This window comes from Oncorhynchus mykiss, chromosome 16, assembly GCF_057628025.1.
Source record: "Oncorhynchus mykiss isolate SJ-2025 chromosome 16, ASM5762802v1, whole genome shotgun sequence".
Lineage (NCBI taxonomy): Eukaryota > Metazoa > Chordata > Actinopteri > Salmoniformes > Salmonidae > Oncorhynchus > Oncorhynchus mykiss.
The window spans coordinates 17199578-17219339 of NC_143037.1; the positions used below are offsets into that span (position 1 = coordinate 17199578).

General features: G+C 41.5%; 1 protein-coding gene across 1 annotated transcript; it reads left to right on the top strand.

The window, feature by feature from the left end:
* Window positions 1–1169: 1169 nt before the first annotated feature.
* dusp3a (dual specificity phosphatase 3a) lies at window positions 1170–17815 on the top strand. The gene is made up of 3 exons (XM_021564970.3): window positions 1170–1735; window positions 12266–12498; window positions 14521–17815. Exons 1-3 carry the CDS (start codon window positions 1551–1553, stop codon window positions 14760–14762), a joined length of 660 nt encoding a protein of 219 aa, XP_021420645.1. The 5' UTR covers window positions 1170–1550; the 3' UTR covers window positions 14763–17815.
* Window positions 17816–19762: the final 1947 nt, after the last annotated feature.

The following is a 19762-nucleotide window of genomic DNA, read 5'->3' on the forward strand; positions in this document are numbered from 1 at the left end:
TCTTTAGGGCACCAATTACATTATACTGTAGTCATAAGACCTAATGTCTTACTTAAAGACCCATCAGACCCAATGTCCCAACTTAAAGGCCCAGTGCAGTCAAACTAGATTTGCCTGTGTTTTGTGGGGGGTACATATTTCCACATATATATTTGCACACTATGAGGTTGGAATTATGCTCTGAAATTGTGAAAATTATGATAATGCCCTTTTAGTGTAAGAGCTGTTTGAAAAGACTGCCTGTTTTGGTGGGACAGATTTGTCATTCCATGGTGACATCACCAGGTGGTAAATTAGTTAATAGACCAATAAGAAATAGAGTTCCAAATCTCTCTGCCAATAACAGCTCATTTCCAGTTTTCCCCTCCCCACTCAGACCAATCCCAGACAGTCCAAGCAAAATTCTTGCTTGTGAGATTGAACAGCTAAGAAGCTATTTTTGTTTGTTTTTGACCATTTTAATTGAAAACAATCACAGTAAGGTATTTAGTTGTTAAAAATAATTTTTTTAAATGGCTGCATTGGACCTTTAAGTAAAAATGCATGGACATGGGTTATCATGACTGAATAGGTGAATGCACTACAGGCTATAGGTGCAATGATTCATTAAAAGTTACAAGGACAACAGCAGCAGGTCTGCGCATTTTGCAACAGTGTTACTGTGTAGACTGTTGGGTTATTCATTGCTTATGAAGGTGCTATTTAAGTCTTAATAAACTTCTTCTGCAAAGTCAATGATCCACCGCAACCTTTCCGTGGAATCATAAGAAAATTATATTATTTGAAAAAAGTAGACAAAGGGCTATATTCCAAAGATGTCAAATATGGTTTTAGAGAGAACATGCTATGTTCATTATCCTGTTGGTTATTGCTACTTGTTGGATAAGTAATGGAAATACAGTGGACCTCTCCACTAACAACCAATATAATCTATAGATAGCTTTTGCATTAGGCCTATATAACTGCTGAATACTGACCAAATGTTACTAGGCTTATCAAAATGTATGCAGGCAGAAATATCCCTTAGACATCAGTAGCAGCCCTAATTAGCTAATTGACTCAATCAAGATGATTTTTTAAAACTGCATCGTGGATGAATCTACTGTAACTGAATGACGGTGATGCTGTGGTGGGATGCTTTAATATCATCTTCATTCATTATGGTCACCAGTATTTTCCAGTAGTTTCTCGGGCGTTACCTCTTCCCAGCTTCAGCAAGAGCACAAGAGATGCCATTCGAAAAGCAAAACAAACGTAATTGAGTGGTCTCTCCAATGGCGCCCTCTCTGCCTTGTTTATAGCGTCTTCGTTTACCACCCTTGCGCGCGCGTGCCGCTGTCGTCAACCAATTCCTGTCTGGAGTGTCTGACCGCCGGTGGGCGAGTGGGGTGTGTCTGCAAGCGGAGAGAGCGTGCGATTCAGACTCCTTGTACACAACACGACTCGAGTGAGAATAAAATGCTGCAAAATCTGAAATTGACACGACTCAGAGTCTAGCAGCAATCTGACACTTTTTTCTTCGCCAGTTCGGGGAGAGACTGCCTGGAACCATGAAGAAATCGAGCCCGGCAAAGCAACAACCACCACCACCACCACCTCCGGCTGAAGTCACAGTGCCAGATAACGAGGTTACTGTGCAACAACTGAACGAGCTGTTGTCAAACAGCAGCGGATTTTACAGTTTACCAACACAGCATTTCAACGAGGTCTTCCCTAGAATATACGTTGGTAACGCGTAAGTCATTTTTATTTGACCAAAATTCTGAGGAATCTGTGCACGATAGTTTATTTTTTTCCCCTTTAAACAAACAGTAACCTACTATATTTATCAGATGACACCGACAGGTAGCCTATTGCTTCATCGTCCCTAGCAACGCATCTGTTCAGACATACACGTTCATGGCAATATTGAGCACAGAAAATGTCAGAATAATGTATATCAATATTTGCAGGCTATAGAATGTCATTGTTGACACCCATGAATTAAAACCCTATTGTAAACGAATATTTTCCAATTTAACAAATTGCAAAATTCCAGAAACAAATGCTATAGCAACCTACCATCAATAAAAAGTGTTTTGGGATTCAAATGGATTTGACAACTAACAGTATGAAGGGGATTGGTGTTGATATGCAATATCTTCATTCATAATATTTGTCACGAGCATGGAAGGAGGTTGTTCTCTCGCTCAGAATAGATTAAGGAAATAGTGCATATTCTAGAGGCACATTGCTCTGAGTAGATGAAGGAAAAAGTGAATATTCTAGAGGCACATGTTCCCTCTCGAACGTTCGTATTTGAAGGGCGGTACAAAACGCCCGATTTTATTTGAAACGACTCCATTATATTATCGGTACCATCTAGTCTGTGGATGATCTCCCGCGGTTTCATTCAACGCCCCCATTCTATTAGACATTTACATATACAGCAGGGCTGAAATAATCTGGGTTTAAATGTTCGTACGAAACAAAGAATCGGATATGGAATTCATACACACAATTTTCTCAAACTGTTGGATTGTGAGTGTCAATGTAGGCTATATTGATGAGGGAACTAGACATTGTGCAGCCTAAATGAATGAAGCAGACGAGTCAAAAACATTTTCATTATTATTTAACGAATGCACTCGCTCTTCAATCAGTTTAGTTCCACCTGTATAAATAATGCTGATGTATGCACACGGGTCCCCAAGGCTCTACTTGGGATTTCAATATTGTTTCCGATATTGAAACACCTTTTAATTGATAACACCCCTCCACACACCTTCGGTCTCTCACTTACCTTTACACACACACACACACACACACACACACACACACACACACACACACACACACACACACACACACACACACACACACACACTCTCTCTCTCTCAAAGGGGAGTGGAGGGCTAGACCAGTCTCTCATGCTATTCCCTTAACTGGTAGTACCACCCATTAGGTGTCTTTTGAGTAGTGTCAGAATAATGCATAATCAGCCATCACTTCTCTTGGGACAGGAAGCTTGTGTGCAACAGGGAGGGGCAATGTAATGCAAGCTTAACAAGAAAATTGCATTTGTTAAAACAATTCTAGTCTGTCTATCTACAGTATGGGTAACAGGGTTGATGTGTTAAGCTCAACCCGCTAAGATTTCCACCACAAACCCCAGAAAATTGCCAAAAAGAGTAGAACCAGCCCCCCCCCCCCCCGCTTTTACATTATGATTTGACTAATTTGACAGAATTTTTTTACATTTAAAAATAAACATTTTCATCATGTAACAGGGTTGACCATAAAATGAATTGCTAATCACATGAAATAAATAATAACCTTCAGGAATAACTTTGTCAAAGTAACAAAATAACTTGATATTTAAAATAATGTTAAACATTTGGAGAAATGTTGGGGTTAAGTGGGTTAAAATCTTCTTAGAAGTCAGAGGGTGCATAGAGGGACATGTCAAAATGCTGAATTTTGGCACTTTACCAAGTCTTTATTAAAATAAAAATCTGATTGAAAATATAGAATTTTCAAAGTGTTCTACAGTGCATAAAGTATTCAGAACCCTTGTTCTTTTCAGCCTTATTCTAAAATGGAAAAACTGAAAAATTACATTTACATAAGTATTCAGACCCTTTGCTATGAGACTCGAAATTGAGCTCAGGTGCATCCGGTTTCCCATTGATCATTATTGAGATGTTTCTACGTCTTGGTTGGAGTTCACCTGTTGTAAATTCAATTGATTGGACATGATTTGGAAAGGCATACACCTGTCTATATAAGGTCCCACAATTGAATGTGCATGTCAGAGCAAAAACCAAGCCATGAGGTCGAAGGAGTTGTCCGTGGAGCGCCGAGACAGGATTGTGTCAAGGCACAGATCTAGGAAAGGGTACCAAAACATTTCTGCAGCACTGAAGGTCCCCAAGAACACAGTGGCCTCCATCATCCTTAAATAGAAGAAGTTTGGAACAACCAAGGCTCTTCCTAGAGCTGGCCACCCGCCCAAACTTAGCAATTGGGCGATAAGGGCCTTGGTCAGGGAGGTGACCAAGAACCTGATGGTCACTCTGACAGAGCTCTGGTGTTCCTCTGTGGAGACAACCATCTCTGCAGCACTCCACCAATCAGGCCTTTATGATACAATGCTGAACCTGTTTATTTCTCATTATGGGGTATTGTGTGTAGATTGATGAGGGGAAAAAAACAAGTTAATCCATTTTAGAATGAGGATGTAACAAAATGTGGAAAAAGTCAAGGGGTCTGAATACTTTCTGAATGCACTGTATACGATCTTACAGTGTTAGGCTTTCACAACGCAAATCAGAGAAACAGATTGTAATTTTGGTGCGCATAGAAAGTCATGAGTGCATTCAGGTGCATATGCCGGGGTGACTTTTCTTCCCAATAAACGAACAGGCTCATTCTGTTCCGAACAACCCAGGGTGTGACGACATGTCACCTTGTAACTGTACATCAAGCATAGTGATCAGAAACGTTGACACATTATGACATGAGTTTTATGATTTGGAAAATGTGAAGTGCACATTTTGGACTCTCTGTGTTTGGCTTGCTTGTATGACGTCAAAGCGGTATATATTAGAATCCCCAACGTTTCATCTTTAAAAATACATAGTCCTCTTAATGTACAGAATTTCCCTCAGGGGGATGGGGTAACTTCTTGTTGCGTGCGGTGCTCAAATTCAGAATGGCTGTCAGTCATAACCCATACAGCGCTTTGAAGCGCAGAGCCAGAGCTCTGACATCATGAATAGCATGTTACTGTACATCCACTACGCTGCCATTTTCGACCCTTATACAGGTACGAGTGTAAAGGGCTACAATATCCAAGGCAGGCAAAATGCACTCATTTCGTCGAACAACCCAGCTATAAATGCGATGTGGTTGGTTGACTGTGTACTATGTAATGAGGGTGCCGTGTCTTCCCCACAATTTACAGCCCACCATTTCAGTAAGGTCAGTTCCTAGTAATCCCTTATGCTGTGCGCATGTAGGAGGTGTGTCAGCCCCAATGTATATGTAAAGTCCAACACACAAACACTACACACACCTAGTCGAGACACTATGAATAAGATGTCATGAATGAAGTCCATGCATGGCGTGTGTTTTGCATGTACTTGGGTGAAAGAAATCCACATTGAGGACATGCACAGTAACGTGAAATAGCTCGGTCTTAGTGGCAATATGTCACTTTTTGGGTGACCTGACCAAAATGTACACCCGCTTCAAAAAGCTGAAACAACAATATATTTGGTTATGTAAAATATATTTCACAGTGGTTTAGATGGTACAATGATTCTCTACACTATACCAGCCATTTTTGTCACATAAACTGAAATTAGGCAAACTATTTGAGTTTTAGTAACCAGGACATGGAGGAGCAATTTCTGAATAGTGCAACTTTAATATACAGAATTTGACAATCAATAATAGATTGTATAGTTTTCCTTTACCCGTGTACAGGAAACTCCTAAGTCTCTCCCTCTTGTCTAATGATATCCATCACTTGGCTCCAGTCATTGCCAAGAGAGCATTAAGAGGGTGAGCTGGATAGAAAGCAAGCACATTATCTCTGTGTTACAACAAAATCAATTTGATTGTGCCACTCTCTCGGGCCAAGAGACAACTGACACATTGACAAGACATCTTGTCTTCGACTAAGTTTACACAATGGTCATGTTCTAAGTGGTTAAATGTCATCTGGGTTTTTTACCTTTATTTTGAAACGCGTAAAGAAGACCCTTAGATATTGGAGACAGCACAGTAAATAGAATGTGTATATCCTTTCTGCTTACAGTCAATTTCATGACAAGATATTTCTCTGCCATATTCATTGTATTTGTGAGAGAACAACTGATGCTTAAAATAGACTTCATATCTTGAAGTGCATCATCGTCCAAAGTAGAGTAAAGGGTTTATGTCAGAGGTACCAGGAAGATGTATGGATTGCCTATTGATTAGGGTAGACACACTGACCACTCACACCACTGTCTGTTCCACAGGAACCAGTGGCTTCTCACATGTTCTATGTTGAAGGTCAGCCAGAGAAGGGGTGTATTCATTACAGAAACCGTTTACCGTTTCTAAGAACCAAGCGGAAGCAAACGTAATGTAACGAAACTGAATTTGTCCAATGGAAACAGACTAAACATTTTGCAACAGAATCTGTGTGATGATTAGACCACTGTTGCCACATAGCTCAAGCTGATAAGTAGCTGGCTGCTGTTAATTTAAAACAATGGACACACACACACAGTGTCATGCCCATTAAGTCTGAGGGGGCAGATTGATCAATTTTCACACAAAAAACATGATATATATATATATTATAGAAGATATTGTTTATTTTAACATATAGTTGTCATTATTTAATTATGAGTTAAGTTTCATTGTACATGTGGGACCTTGACACCAAAATGCTCGTAATATTTGCCAACAGATCTCTGTTAGCTTCTAAAGCTATCATGTTAAAACACTCCCTGCTTGAAAAGTCTAGTAGGCTCGTAACACAAACTTGAGTAGTGAGTTGCTCTCTGGAAAAAAAGCACCATCCATGGAACCCGGATGTCGATGGGAGCCATGATGTAAGGTGTGCTAAAATGCTTTCGTCGACGCCCACTCAGGCTTTAATATAAAAGCGCTGGGCAGCCCCTGGTTGATGGCACACTTTGGCTCTTTGTAAAGGCTTGTATTAATAATGGATAGACTGGGACTGCAGAGAGGAGGAGTATGAGTGGAGGACATGTAAACACACACACACACACACACACAAGCAGGTATGCACACATGCGGGCAGGCACTGGTGTACACACTCACATTCAGACGCACGTACGCATAGATGCTCAAGTAATATTGGCTATATCTGTAGACTCAGGAGCTTATATGTACATACTCTGAAATGCATACATGCACTGTACACATGCTCAATGTGACACACACACACACACACCTTCCTCTCACACAGTCATCGTCATTACAGGAGAAATATGACCGCAATCTTCCATGGCTCCACCAAGATAGACAAAGCCTCACAGCAGGAAGAGTGAGAGAGAGAAGAAAAAAGGGTAGACACAGTAGGGAGAGAGATGGATAGACACAGCGGGGAGAGAAAAAGCGAGAGAGCGCAAGGGGGAGAGCGAGAGGGTGTGTGTGTGAGTTATGGGTCTCTGTGGGCAGATCTGAGCGGCTGAGCCCCATGTACAGAAGCCATCGCTCCAGCACCTCGGAGGAGCCTTGGCCTACAGGCAGGCAGACAGATGGGCTGCCTCATCCCCAGTCATAAAGAAAGATGGTGGCAGACTGGATCTTTATTAGTCAGCCCGGCAGCGTAAGGCAGCGTGGGTGTGTTGACCCCCTGTCTCGGGGGACCCATCCAGGGTCACTCAGCCTCTCCACACCCCTGCCTGGAGCCGGATGATATGCTTATCCAACTGTAGAGCACTTGGGGGTGAGATGTTGTAGAGCAGAGTAAGTACAATTAACAGAAACTGTATTGAATTAAGTAGGTAGGTACAGTGCCTTCAGAGAGTATTCACACCCCTTGACTTTTTCTACATTTTGTTGTGTTACAAAGTTTATTTGTCATTTTTTTTTGTCAGCGATCTACACAAAATACTCTGTGAAAGTGTAAGAAAAATGTGAACGTTGGTAAAAATATATATATACAGTACCAGTCAAAAGTTTGGACACACCTACTCATTCAAGGGTTTTTCTTTATTTTTACAATTTTCTACATTGTAGAATAATAGTGAAGACATCAAAACTATGAAATACCACATATGGAATTGGAATCATGTAGTAACCAAAAAAGTGTTAAACAAATCAAAATATATTTGAGATTCTTCAAATAGCCACCCCTGGCCTTGATGACAGCTTTGCACACGCTTGGCATTCTCTCAACCAGCTTCACCTGGAATGCTTTTCCAACAGTCTTGAAGGAGTTCCCACATATGCTGGGCACTTGTTGGCTGCTTTTCCTGCAGTCCAACTCATCCCAAACCATCTCAATTGGGTTGAGGTTGGGTGATTTGTGGATTGCCAGGTCATCTGATGCAGCACTCCATCACTCTTTAAGCATCAGCTCTCAGAGCAGCTCACAGATCACTGCACCTGTAAGTAGCCAATCTGTAAATAGCCCACCCAACTACCTCATCAACATATTATTTATTTTTGCTCCTTTGCACCCCAGTACTGCTACTTGCACACTCATCTTCTGCACATCTATCACCCCCGTGTTTAATTTGCCATACTGTAATAATTTTGCCACTATGGCCTATTTATTGCCTCACCCCCCTTATCCTACCTCATTTGCACACACTGTATATAGACTTTCTCTATTGTATTATTGACTGCATGTATGTTTGTCATTTGTGTCGCACTGCTTTGCTTTATCTTGGCCAGGTCGCAGTTGTAAATGAGAACTTGTTCTTAACTAGCCTACCTGGTTAAATAAAGGTAAAATAAAAAAACTCTCCTTTTTGGTCAAATAGTCCTTACACAGCCTGGAGGTGTGTTGGGTCATTGTCCTGTTGAAAAACAAATTATAGTCCCACTAAGTGCCACTCAGGTGGGATGGTGTATCGCTGCAGAATGCTGTGGTAGCCATGCTGATTAAGTGTGCCTTGAATTCTAAATAAATCACAGACTGTGTCACCAGCAAAGCACCATCACACCTCCTCCATGCTTCACAGTGGGAACCACACATGCTGAGGTCCTCCGTTCACCTACTCTGCATCTCACAAAGACACCGGTTGGAACCAAAAATCTCAAATTTGGACTCATCAGACATAAGGACAGATTTCAACCGGTCTAATATCAATTGCTTGTATTTCTTGGACCAAGCAAGTCTCTTCTTATTATTGGTGTTCTTTAGTAGTGGTTTCTTTTCAGCAATTCGACGCAAGGCCTGATTCACGCAGTCTCCTCTGAACAATTGATGTTGAGATGTCTGTTACTTTAACTCTGAAGCATTTATTTGGGCTTCAATTTCTGAGGCTGGTAACTAATGAACGTATCCTCTGCAGCAGAAGTAACTGGGTCTTCCTTTCATGTGGTGGTCCTCATAAGAACCAGTTTCATCATAGCGCTTGATGGTTTTTCCGACTGCACTTGAAGAAACATTCAAAGTTCTTGACATTTTTTGGATTGACTGACCTTCATGTCTTTAAGAATTGCCTGAGCTGTTCTTATCCTAATATGAACTTGGTCTTTTACCAAATAGGGCTATCTTCTGTAATACACCCCTACTTTGTCACAACACAACTGATTGGCTCAAATGCATTAAGAAGAAAATAAATTCCACCAATTAACTTTTAAAAAGGCACATCTGTTTAATTTAAATGCATTCCAGGTGACTACCTCATGAAGCTGGTTCAGAGAATGCCAAGAGTGTGCAAAGCTGTCATCAAAGCAAAGGGGGACTCCTTTGAAGAATCTCAAATACACAAATCCAAATATATTTTATAACCCTTTTTTGGTTACTACTTCCATATGTGTTATTTCATAGTTTTTATATCTTCACTATTGTTCTACAATGTAAAAAAAATTAAGAAAAACCGTTGAAGGAGTAGGTGTGTCCAAATGTTTGACTGGTAGTGTGTGTGTGTGTGTGTGTCTAATATATACCTAAAAATATATGGGGGATTGGAAATAATGCTGACAATTACATTGAGGGAAACCTCAATCGATCTGCAATATAAAAAATATATATGTATCAAAAAACTGTCACTCGGCCACTTAGTGAATGTTCCTATCTTCTCACTATCTTCGGTTATTGTCCTACTGAAGGTAAATTAATCTCCCAGTGTCTAGAGGAAAACAGAACGAACCAGGTTTTCCTCTATGATTTTCTGTATAAGCTTCCTTATTTTCACTCTGTTAATTAGGCTGGTATTGTCGAGTAACTACAATGTTGTTGATCCATCCTCAGTTTTGTCCTATCGCAGCTATTAAGCTCTGTAACTGTTTTGAAGTAATCATTGACCTCATGGTGAAATCCCTGAGCGGTTTCCTTCCTCTTCGGCAACTGAGTTATGAAGGACACCTGTATATGTATAGTTACTGGGTGTACTGATACACCATCCAAAGTGTCATTAATAACTACACCATGCTCAAAGGGATATTCAATGTCTGCTTTTTTTTACTTATCTACCAATAGGTGCTCATCTTTGCAAGGCATTGGCAAAAACTCTCTGGTCTTTGTAGTTTGAAATTCATTGCTCGACTAAGGGACCTTACAATTATCTGTACGTGTTGGGTACAGAGATGAAGTAATCATTCACAAATAATGTTAACTATTATGGCACACAGAGTGAGTCCATGCAACTTATTATGTGACTTGTTAAGCACATTTTTACTCCTGAACTTATTTAGGTTTGCCATAACAAAGGGCTTAGAATACTTATTGACTCAAGACATTTCAGCTTTTCATTTTTATTCATTTGTAAAAAATTAAATAAAACATAATTCCACTTTGACATTATGGAGTATTGTGTGTGTGTGTGTGTGTGTGTGTGTAGACCAGAGACCAAAAACACTCCATTTTAAATTCCAGCTTTTACACAACAAAGTGTGGAAAAAGTAAAGAGGTGAGAATACTTTCTGAAGGCACTGTATATACCCAGTGATAGGAGTATCTGGAAGGTGGCTAGTTTAAATACCAGGTAGTGTGTCTGAACTGGCAACTGGAGAGATAATGGTTTCAGGTCATAGCTACCATCCTGTCCTACCCAATATTTTTTTTTTGGGGGGGGGGGGGGGGTATTTTCTGTCAGGAATGAATTTGTACCCTTGATCATGTGATAAATCTGTGCCCCATAGTGGCCATGAGTTGAAACTAAACTGCAATAGTGCAATAGGGAAACGCATGAATACAACTGGAGAAGGAAGGGAGCAGAGGTGGAGGAGAGCAGAAAGAGATGTATAGTTGTCTGGAAGTTGAGTAGATGGAGATGCAGTCACTGGAGTGGAGCTGGAGCGCTCTAGCCTCTCCTCTTCCTGGCCTTGTCTGAAATCTGTCTTTCCTACTACTTACTAAAATGACATGCTGTGTACTAATCATACCACATTCTATTTAGAATGTACTGTTTAGTAAAAACGTATGCAGGAAACAACAAACATGCTACTCAAACATGCTGAGAAGACGTCATCTAATGCGCAATTCCCCACAATTTATTTTTGTAGAGCACGTCCCCTATTCTGATTATCAGCTGTTGTCAAACACACTGGAGTGTAAAAAGACGATTATCTTCCTTAGTAGTGTGCTGTGAATTCTACTCGATGAAAAGCCAAAATGAGTATGACATCCTGGCATTTTGGACACGACCCCTCTATCCTTCATTCTGTCTCTCTGGCCCTATCTGTATCTCTCTTTCTCTCTCCTCTCCCCCTCTGCACTCTTTCCTCTCCCCATATAGTTTTTATTTTCTTTCCTTTCTTTCTTTCTCTTTTTATTTATCTTTTCATCTTTTATTTATTTTTTCTTTTCTTCCTTTTAATTTTTTCTTTTTCTTTTTTATCTTCTTTTTTCTCTCTTCTTCTTTGACCTTTTTTCATTTATTTTATTTTTTCTTTCTCTTTCTTATCTTTCCACCTCCCTGGGTTTCGTAGCCCTATTTCGGTCAGTGCTCAGGATGCCCATGGCTTTCTGTCTTCCCCTGGGCAGCACCCAAGATCTCCTTTTCCTTGGCATGTCTCCATTGCTCCGGACATTCCCCTGTCCCCTGGGGGGGCACTAACATAGGCAGACATCTCCACTGTCTAAAAGCGGCTCCACCATTTATTCCGTTCATGCTCCAACCAGCCATGGCAGAGCAAGGCCACGTCGACAGCTAGGTCTGAGACCGGGCTAGATGGGGTGGCCTGTGTTGGGTGCGAAAATCGACATGCAGTAAAACCCATTCAACACAATTTTCGCAACAATGAGCTAAGAGTGCTGTGGCAACTCCGAACATTTAGGGTGACGAGCTGGAGAGGCGTTGAGATGGTGTTAGGACAATGGCTTGAATAGCAGGTTTGGGACAACTTTGGACTGTAGTTTTAAAACGGTCAGCTGCTAAAACTTGTTTTTTGTGGAACCTTGTACACTGTGATGTTTAGTTTGACAGCCATTGCTTATTTCCTCTAACTTGTCTTGAGTAGCTACTCTACAAAGCTGATAATAGTGACTCTGGAAGCCACTGTTCTCAGATGTGGCCCATTCGTAATCAATGTCTGATGTCTACCTCATAGAAATATCTATTTCTATGGTCTACCTCCCCAGGTTTGTGGGCCAGAATCTGATGCGTCTGCAGAAGCTGGGCGTGACCCACATCCTGAACGCGGCGGAGGGCAACTCCTTCATGCACGTCAACACCAACGCAGAGTTCTATGCTGGCTCGGGCATCACCTACCACGGCATCCAGGCCAACGACAAGCCTCAGTTCAACCTCAGTACATTTTTTGAGGAGGGGGCAGACTTCATCGAGAAGGCTCTGGCACACAACAATGGCAAAGGTGAGACTGATTACTCTGGGTTCTCTTTTACCACAGGAGGCTGGCGAGGGGAGGACGGCTCATAGTAAATGATGGAATGGAGTGAATGGAAGGGTATCAAACACATGGAAACCATGTTCCGTTCCAGCCATTACCGCCTGTTGTTACTGAGCTGTTTGTTCGACTAAGTGACAATCTGTTTGGCATTCCATAGTGATGTACATTGAAGAGGCCCAGTTCAATTGACTTCAGGACATGGTTGACTGAGGTGAATTGATATGCCTTTAGCATTGGTCTCCATACGGTCTCTGTCTCTCTTCTACAGTAGGTTGTCTGATGTAAATAATTGGGGGAGCTTTATTTTAAGGTACTGTTTCTACAGGTATTTACTTTGTATACTTTATTGTGTATTTACCATTTCACCATGTAATTTAGAAGCCAAATACCTGATTTATTTCTGTACTGTAAAATAGAGCTCCAATCGCCCCTTATTGGTCAAAGAGCAGTATGGTGTTTCCCCTCAGTTTATTTATTTTTTCTAATTTCAAAATATTTGTTCCCCTGGTTAAAACTGTAGACCACCTCTTGTTGCTCCAAGTCTGTTATGAGAAGAGGAGTAACAGAAACGGTCCTTCAGGGTATAACATGTTTAATGATGCATTCTCTGTCACCGGTAAGCGGTATTGCTGTAAACGGTTTCTCAGGCTAGTCCTATTGCACGTTGCTATATCATCGGATGTTTCGATTAGCTAAATGTGGTGAGAACATTTGTGGTGATCATAGATGGATCTATTGGACCAAACCAGACACTCCACATTTTTCCAGAGAGAGCAAGCACAGACACCGGTTTGGCACACATCATTTTTCCTTTGCGCTGTGTTCCAGTAAAATATGCTTAGAAGATGTCACTTCAAGAGGGCCATTTTGATGTGATAAATTACCATGACACTGTTTGAAACCTTGCATTGAACAGCACATTGAATGCGTTTGACAGTACTATTTAAAATATGTGTCGGAGATTTGTAACAGAGCACCAACCAAGACGAAACAAAGGGAAATCTAGCAGGGAAGCCGAACAACAAAAGATAAAGGGAGTGCCATTCACTTCAACCAAACCCCTCTAACTCATACCAGCCTCTGTAGACCGAAAGAACAAGAACAGCCATCCATCTCTGACTACAACTCTGGCTACTCTCTCCCAAAACATTACTGGGGTGTTGACATACCCTCGGGGCCTATTTAATTGGAGCCCTGAACCCTGTGTTTTATGGCATTGATTTAATGTAATCTTTGACACAGCGGAACAATTATAAAGCGTCTTAATTCCCGAGCAATTTGGCAGCAGCAGCGTCTACACCCCAGTCAATCACAGTGGCTACAGTAGGAGAGGAGGAGGACACTTATCTTTCCAACAAGCCGGAACACCAGCTCACTCGGGTGGATATAGTGTCTTGCTGTAACCTTGATCAGTGACATTTTGTGACCCCCTGCCGAGCTGTGGAAAGGTCAGGGACGGAGCTTGTGTGTGTGTGTGTGTGTGTGTGTGTGTGTGAAGCGATGAGCAGCTGATTCCGTGTGTATGTTCTGAGCGTCTACAGTCAGCCCTGGATTGATTGGCGGGAGGCAGGGTGATTGGGGATTGGACAGAGGTCACTTAAATGGCAAGAGCCCCGAGACGCTGGGCGCGGTGTCAGGTTTCAAACACTGCAGAGTCGGCATATCGGAATTGAGCACGAGCAGATTGGCTTCTCAGTGAAGTTGGCACCGTATTCCTCCTGGGGAGTAGGGAGGTCGATAATAAATACATGAGTTGAGGAGTGGGATGTTGAGTGTATTTATGCACACACAAATGCATGCGTAGTTTACATATCCATTGTGTCCATTCCTTCAAGACCACTGATCTGAAAGCATTTGAATGGTTTAAGCAGTATAGTGGAACACTATCCAGTCCTCTCAACTATTAGTGTTCATGAAGGAGTTGAGTCAAGGGGGCCATTGAGGAGAATTGGGATGTAGCCCTGAGTGTCTGTCTGTGTCCATCAGGGAAGGTGTACGTCCACTGCCGAGAGGGCTACAGCCGCTCGCCCACCATTGTCATCGCTTACCTCATGCTGCGCCACAACCTGGACGCCCGGGTGGCGGTTGCCACGGTGAGGCTGAAGAGAGAGATCGGCCCCAATGACGGCTTTCTGCGCCAGCTGTGCCAACTCAACGAGAAGCTGGCAAAAGAGGGCAAGTTGAATGGGGTGATGCCAGTCGTGGCTGCCAGGTTAAAGACAAAGTAAGAGAGCGAGAGAGACCCAAAACCCTCCTATTCTGCCTTCCATAGGAGACAACCTGACTCAATCCACCCTGACCTCCAAATGTCTCACACACATGCACATACATGTAACATGCATGCACTGTACATACATGATGACAGTCACACAATAACTCTCTCTCACACAAACTCTCCTATCTGTCATGCTTCCGTACTCTTTCTCACCTTCACTCTGTCTCTCGCTCTCTGTCTCTCGCTCTGCTGGTCTCCTTGGGTACATTTTGTCTAAACCCCAACCTGTTCCGATAGTGGGGGAAGAATGTTAGGCCGAGGGGTGGGGGGGTGGAAAAGAGGATACCTGGGGCATGCAGGCATCCATCTAACCATGGTTCAGTGCTTTCCAGTTTACTCTGTCACCCATCTTCTCTCTGTAGATTCCATAAGCATACGTCCCACCGCTGGCACACACAACCCCAAAGTTGTGTGTGAAGTTTTGACTTGACCAATGAAGCATTCCTTAGACCATGTGTTTAAAACACTGAACATTGCTCTCCGTGTTCCACTTGGAGCTCTGAGGTCGGAAGAGAGTCGGATGAGTACAAATAATATATTATAGCACAATCATTAAACAAAATCCCACTGCCGGGACTGTCGGACTACAATGATGTCATGACACCAACAAAATGATCTCTGACCAGTCTGGAATGTTTTGGGACATTTAGACTATTCCTGATTGGGTGTGACAATGAAGCACCCTGACATCACACAAGGAAGTGTCATGGGTAGTGTTGGGTGGGCTAATTTGGTGTATAAAAAAACAAACATTCCATAGAGACTGGCTCCCCAAGATGTCCCCAAGATGTCACAAACACACACACCCATCATGTCTAAGTAGAAGCAAGCAACACACACACACACACACACACACACACACACACACACACACACACACATCATGTCTAAGTAGAAGCAAGCAGCAACACACACATCATGTCTAAGTAGAAGCAAGCAGCAACACACACATCATGTCTATGTAGAAGCAAGCAGCAACACACACATCATGTCTATGTAGAAGCAAGCAGCAGCACACTTTCTTTGTGTGCATTTACAGGGATGGAACCAATTTACAAAGGAAAACGCACTTACCATGCCAGACAGGTACCCACTGCCAATTCCAAAGTGCACATCCGTCGTTGTGTCCATCCCATAGATATACAGCTCCACTGTCAATCAATGCCAGAATTGTCCGTTATATGTCAACTGCCTTGAACCAATATGTGCATACTAATGTTATGCCAATTTGGAGGTGAACTCCCAAGGCTTTTCTGTTTTTCTGTATTAGTACATTGCAGTATACTGTATGTCTCAATGCCCTGCCATCCTATTGAAGTATATATTTAAGCAATAAGGCACGAGGGGGTGTGGTATATGGCCAATATACCACGACTACGGGATGTTCTTTTGCACAACGCAACCCAGAGTGCCTGGATAAAGCCCTTAGCCGTGGTATATTAGCCATATACCGCAAACCCCCTAGGTGCTTTATTTCTATTATAAACTGGTTACAAACGTAATTAGATCAGTCAAAATAAATGTGGTATACAGTCTAATATACCACGTATTTCAGCCAATCAGCATTCAGGGATCAAACCACCCAGTTTATAATATATGATCACAACCAAGAGAGAAACGTCTCAGAAATTATTATAACCGGTGTTGCACATGCAGTTGCACATGAATTGAAATTAATTGTGGAAGGCTCTACAGCTGGCAATGGCAAGCCCAAAGGCTCCAGGTAAGCCCCCTGGGGGGGGGGGGGGTACCCCTCAAATGTCCCTGTTGCATCCGGAGTTGTCTTTGACTTAACTTCATGGTCAAGTGTGAGACAGTCACTGGATCCAGCCCCACTAACAGGGACAGCGAGTCCTAACGAACCATCATCACTCCATTTTGGAAACGATGTACTAAAGAGGGGTCTAGCATAGCCACGGTTAGTTCACCCGGTTCTTCCCATGTGTCAAATCCGATAGAGCTCAGTCGCTCAGCATAGAGGCCTACGGGCTTATTGGTGCATCCATGGGTGGAATGAATAGAAGTGGAAATAGTTATCTCTCTGTCTGAGAAAATGAACTCTGAAAACGAGGTTACGTTATGTCATACGGCATCATCTATTCCTCATTTTATACATCTATATACATAGAAATATTATACATGTATATACATATTTAAGCATTGACATATATGAATGTAGAGCAATGTGTCTATAATGTGTAAGTATCGTTAGTACATGTGTATATCACTGTAGCACTTATACTGTAGTTCTTATGTCAACATTAGATCACTCAGTCCTCTACTAACTCTTCTACATTCCTCCTATATTCCAATATCTGTATTTAAAGATGCCTTCATGCTTTTCCCTCTGCGTTCTGTTGGGGATATACATGGAGATCAATGGAGGGATTGTAGATCTATTTTTATTTGAATCTATTGATTCTGTGACTCATGCTGATGACTGATGGGATGTTCTCTCTGACTCGGATGCTCTATGCTCTGAACCCAACTTAACTTATCATTGGCGAAGTCAACGAGGAGGCTGGTGGGAGGAGCACTATGAGCACGGGCTCATTGTAATGGCTGGAATGGAATGGTATCAAACATATGGAGATCCATGGATTCCATTCCAGCCATTCCAATGAGCCCGTCCTCCTATAGCACCAGCCTCCTCTGTCACACTACTATTTATAAGCACCATCATGAAAACTGCACAAAATTGCATTTTTTCCCCCCCCTAATTAATCCATTTTAAAAACAAAACGATATTCCGGAAGGATCTCTATAACATTCCTGTATGATCTGGAGACCAACCTAACCCACTGTAGTTACTGAGAACCTTTTTATGCCGTCAACACAAACGTATTTCATAGATTTCCTGTGCCAAGCAGCCTATAGTAGCTGTTTATGACTGGCTTTGTTTTCTCTGTCGTTCTATCAGGCCAATATACCATGAGGCTGTTTTCCTACTGACCAACAATAGACAAGACACTGTTGGAGACATTTAAAAAAAAAAAAAAAAAAAAATTGGGAGGGGGTCATTCAAACCTTATTGATTACAAATGAAAGGTTCAGCTATTTAACCCATTTGGAGAATTTTGGTGTATTGTTCTAAGATGAGGGTTATTATTTATTTGTTTCAGCATTTTAACTGCCTACAGCCTAGCGATAGTCCTTTTTTTAGTATTTGCTTTACCACAAATTAGGTTAAAGGGTTAACTTTATAACATGCATAAGGGGTTGTAAAATACATTGAACCAGATCCATAGATCAGCATCAAACACACCCTTTTGTTAATGTGTTGAAGGATAGGGAAAACAGTGTCCCCTGCTGTTTCAAATGTTTTTGCACAATTTATTAAATAATGGTAATGCCGTTAAGCTGACACTTTATTTGCCAATTATCGTTACTCCTGGTTTCTGCTGTGTCTATTATACAGTTGAGGTTATTGTAAAACATGGACTGAAGTGGGACAATTTTTCTTGTCTATTTTTGAATGATATGTCATTGATGTACTGCAGGGGGAGGCAACCCTGCAACCCTGGAAGACCAGGTGTGTTGAATTTAGGTAATCACTGAACTGATCAATTAGGCCTGTTGGCCAGGTGTGGTGCCTTGTTGCCTTGTTGGAACAAAATCCTGCAGTACCTGCGGCCCTCCAAGAACAGGGTTGCCTAACCCTGATGTACTGGATATTCACTCTTGAATATAATATACTATTGAATTGTCAATGTGTTAATGTTACAACATCTCTGTGCTTATGGTTTTGCTATGTGTTGTAATGTCAGGAATGGGAAATGTGATATTCCTCATCTATATGAGGGATATTTCCAGTCACCTCATATTGGCACCCTTGATAAAGATGCTCAAACATTTTGAAATGATTGTATGATCTGAGTAAGTAAGAGTAAGAGATTTTTAACAAAAATAATACAAAAAAAGTATTTAAAAAAGAGGCATCTGACCATAGCACCGGTTTTAATCTACTTGACAATTCCGTTTAGCAAGCTCATACTGTACCTAGTGTAAAATATGGTGGTGGATCGTTGATGTTATGGGGCTATTTTGCTTCCACTGGTCCTGGGTCATCATGAACCTTACCCATTACCAGGACATTTTAGCCCACAATATTGTTGCTTCTACCAGAAGGCTGTGGATCTTCCAGCAAGACAATAACCCCAAGCACACATCAAAATAGTTAATTGACCACAATATCAACATTTTGCAATGGCCATCTGTCTCCAGACTTGAGGAGGGCCGTCCATAAGAGCAGGGGAAGGATATCAAGGATCTGGAAAGACTCTGTATGAATGTCTGAATGGTCTCAGATCCCTCCCAACATGTGTTCTCCAATGTCATGAAGCTTTTTTCTAACATGTTTTGTGTTGTAATCCTCGCAAGGGGAGGGTGCTGGAGTACTGAAAACAGGGGTGCCAATCATTTTGACATATATCTTTTAGATTACTTGTTAATAAACAAAATCTCTTTCTCTGACCAATTGTTAGTATAATATAATTTCCCTGATGTTTTGAGCATACAATATATATCAGTATTTGATATCTTTCTTTTTGCTCATCTTTATCACTGGTGCTAATAAGTTTGGAAGTGTGTTACAGTAACTGCACTCTGGCCATTGTGAGTCACTGCATTTTACCATAACGAAAGGTATTTAATCAGCCCTATAGTAATGTAGTATCTTTGTGTGTTCAAGTATGCTGTTTGTAAAGAGAAAATGAAATAATGGGTATGGTTTTATTGTTAATGTGCATTTCAATGATCACCGTGTGTGTGTGTGGTGTTACCCACTGGGCACAGACGTCAGTTCAACGTCTAGTTTTGATTGGCATTTGGTTGAGTTGTCAACGAACGTGAATTCAACAACAAATGTCACCATGTCATTGGATTTAGGTTAAAAGTCGAGTGGAAACCAAATGAAATTCCCTTAGGTTTATTTAGATTTTTTTCAAATCCAAT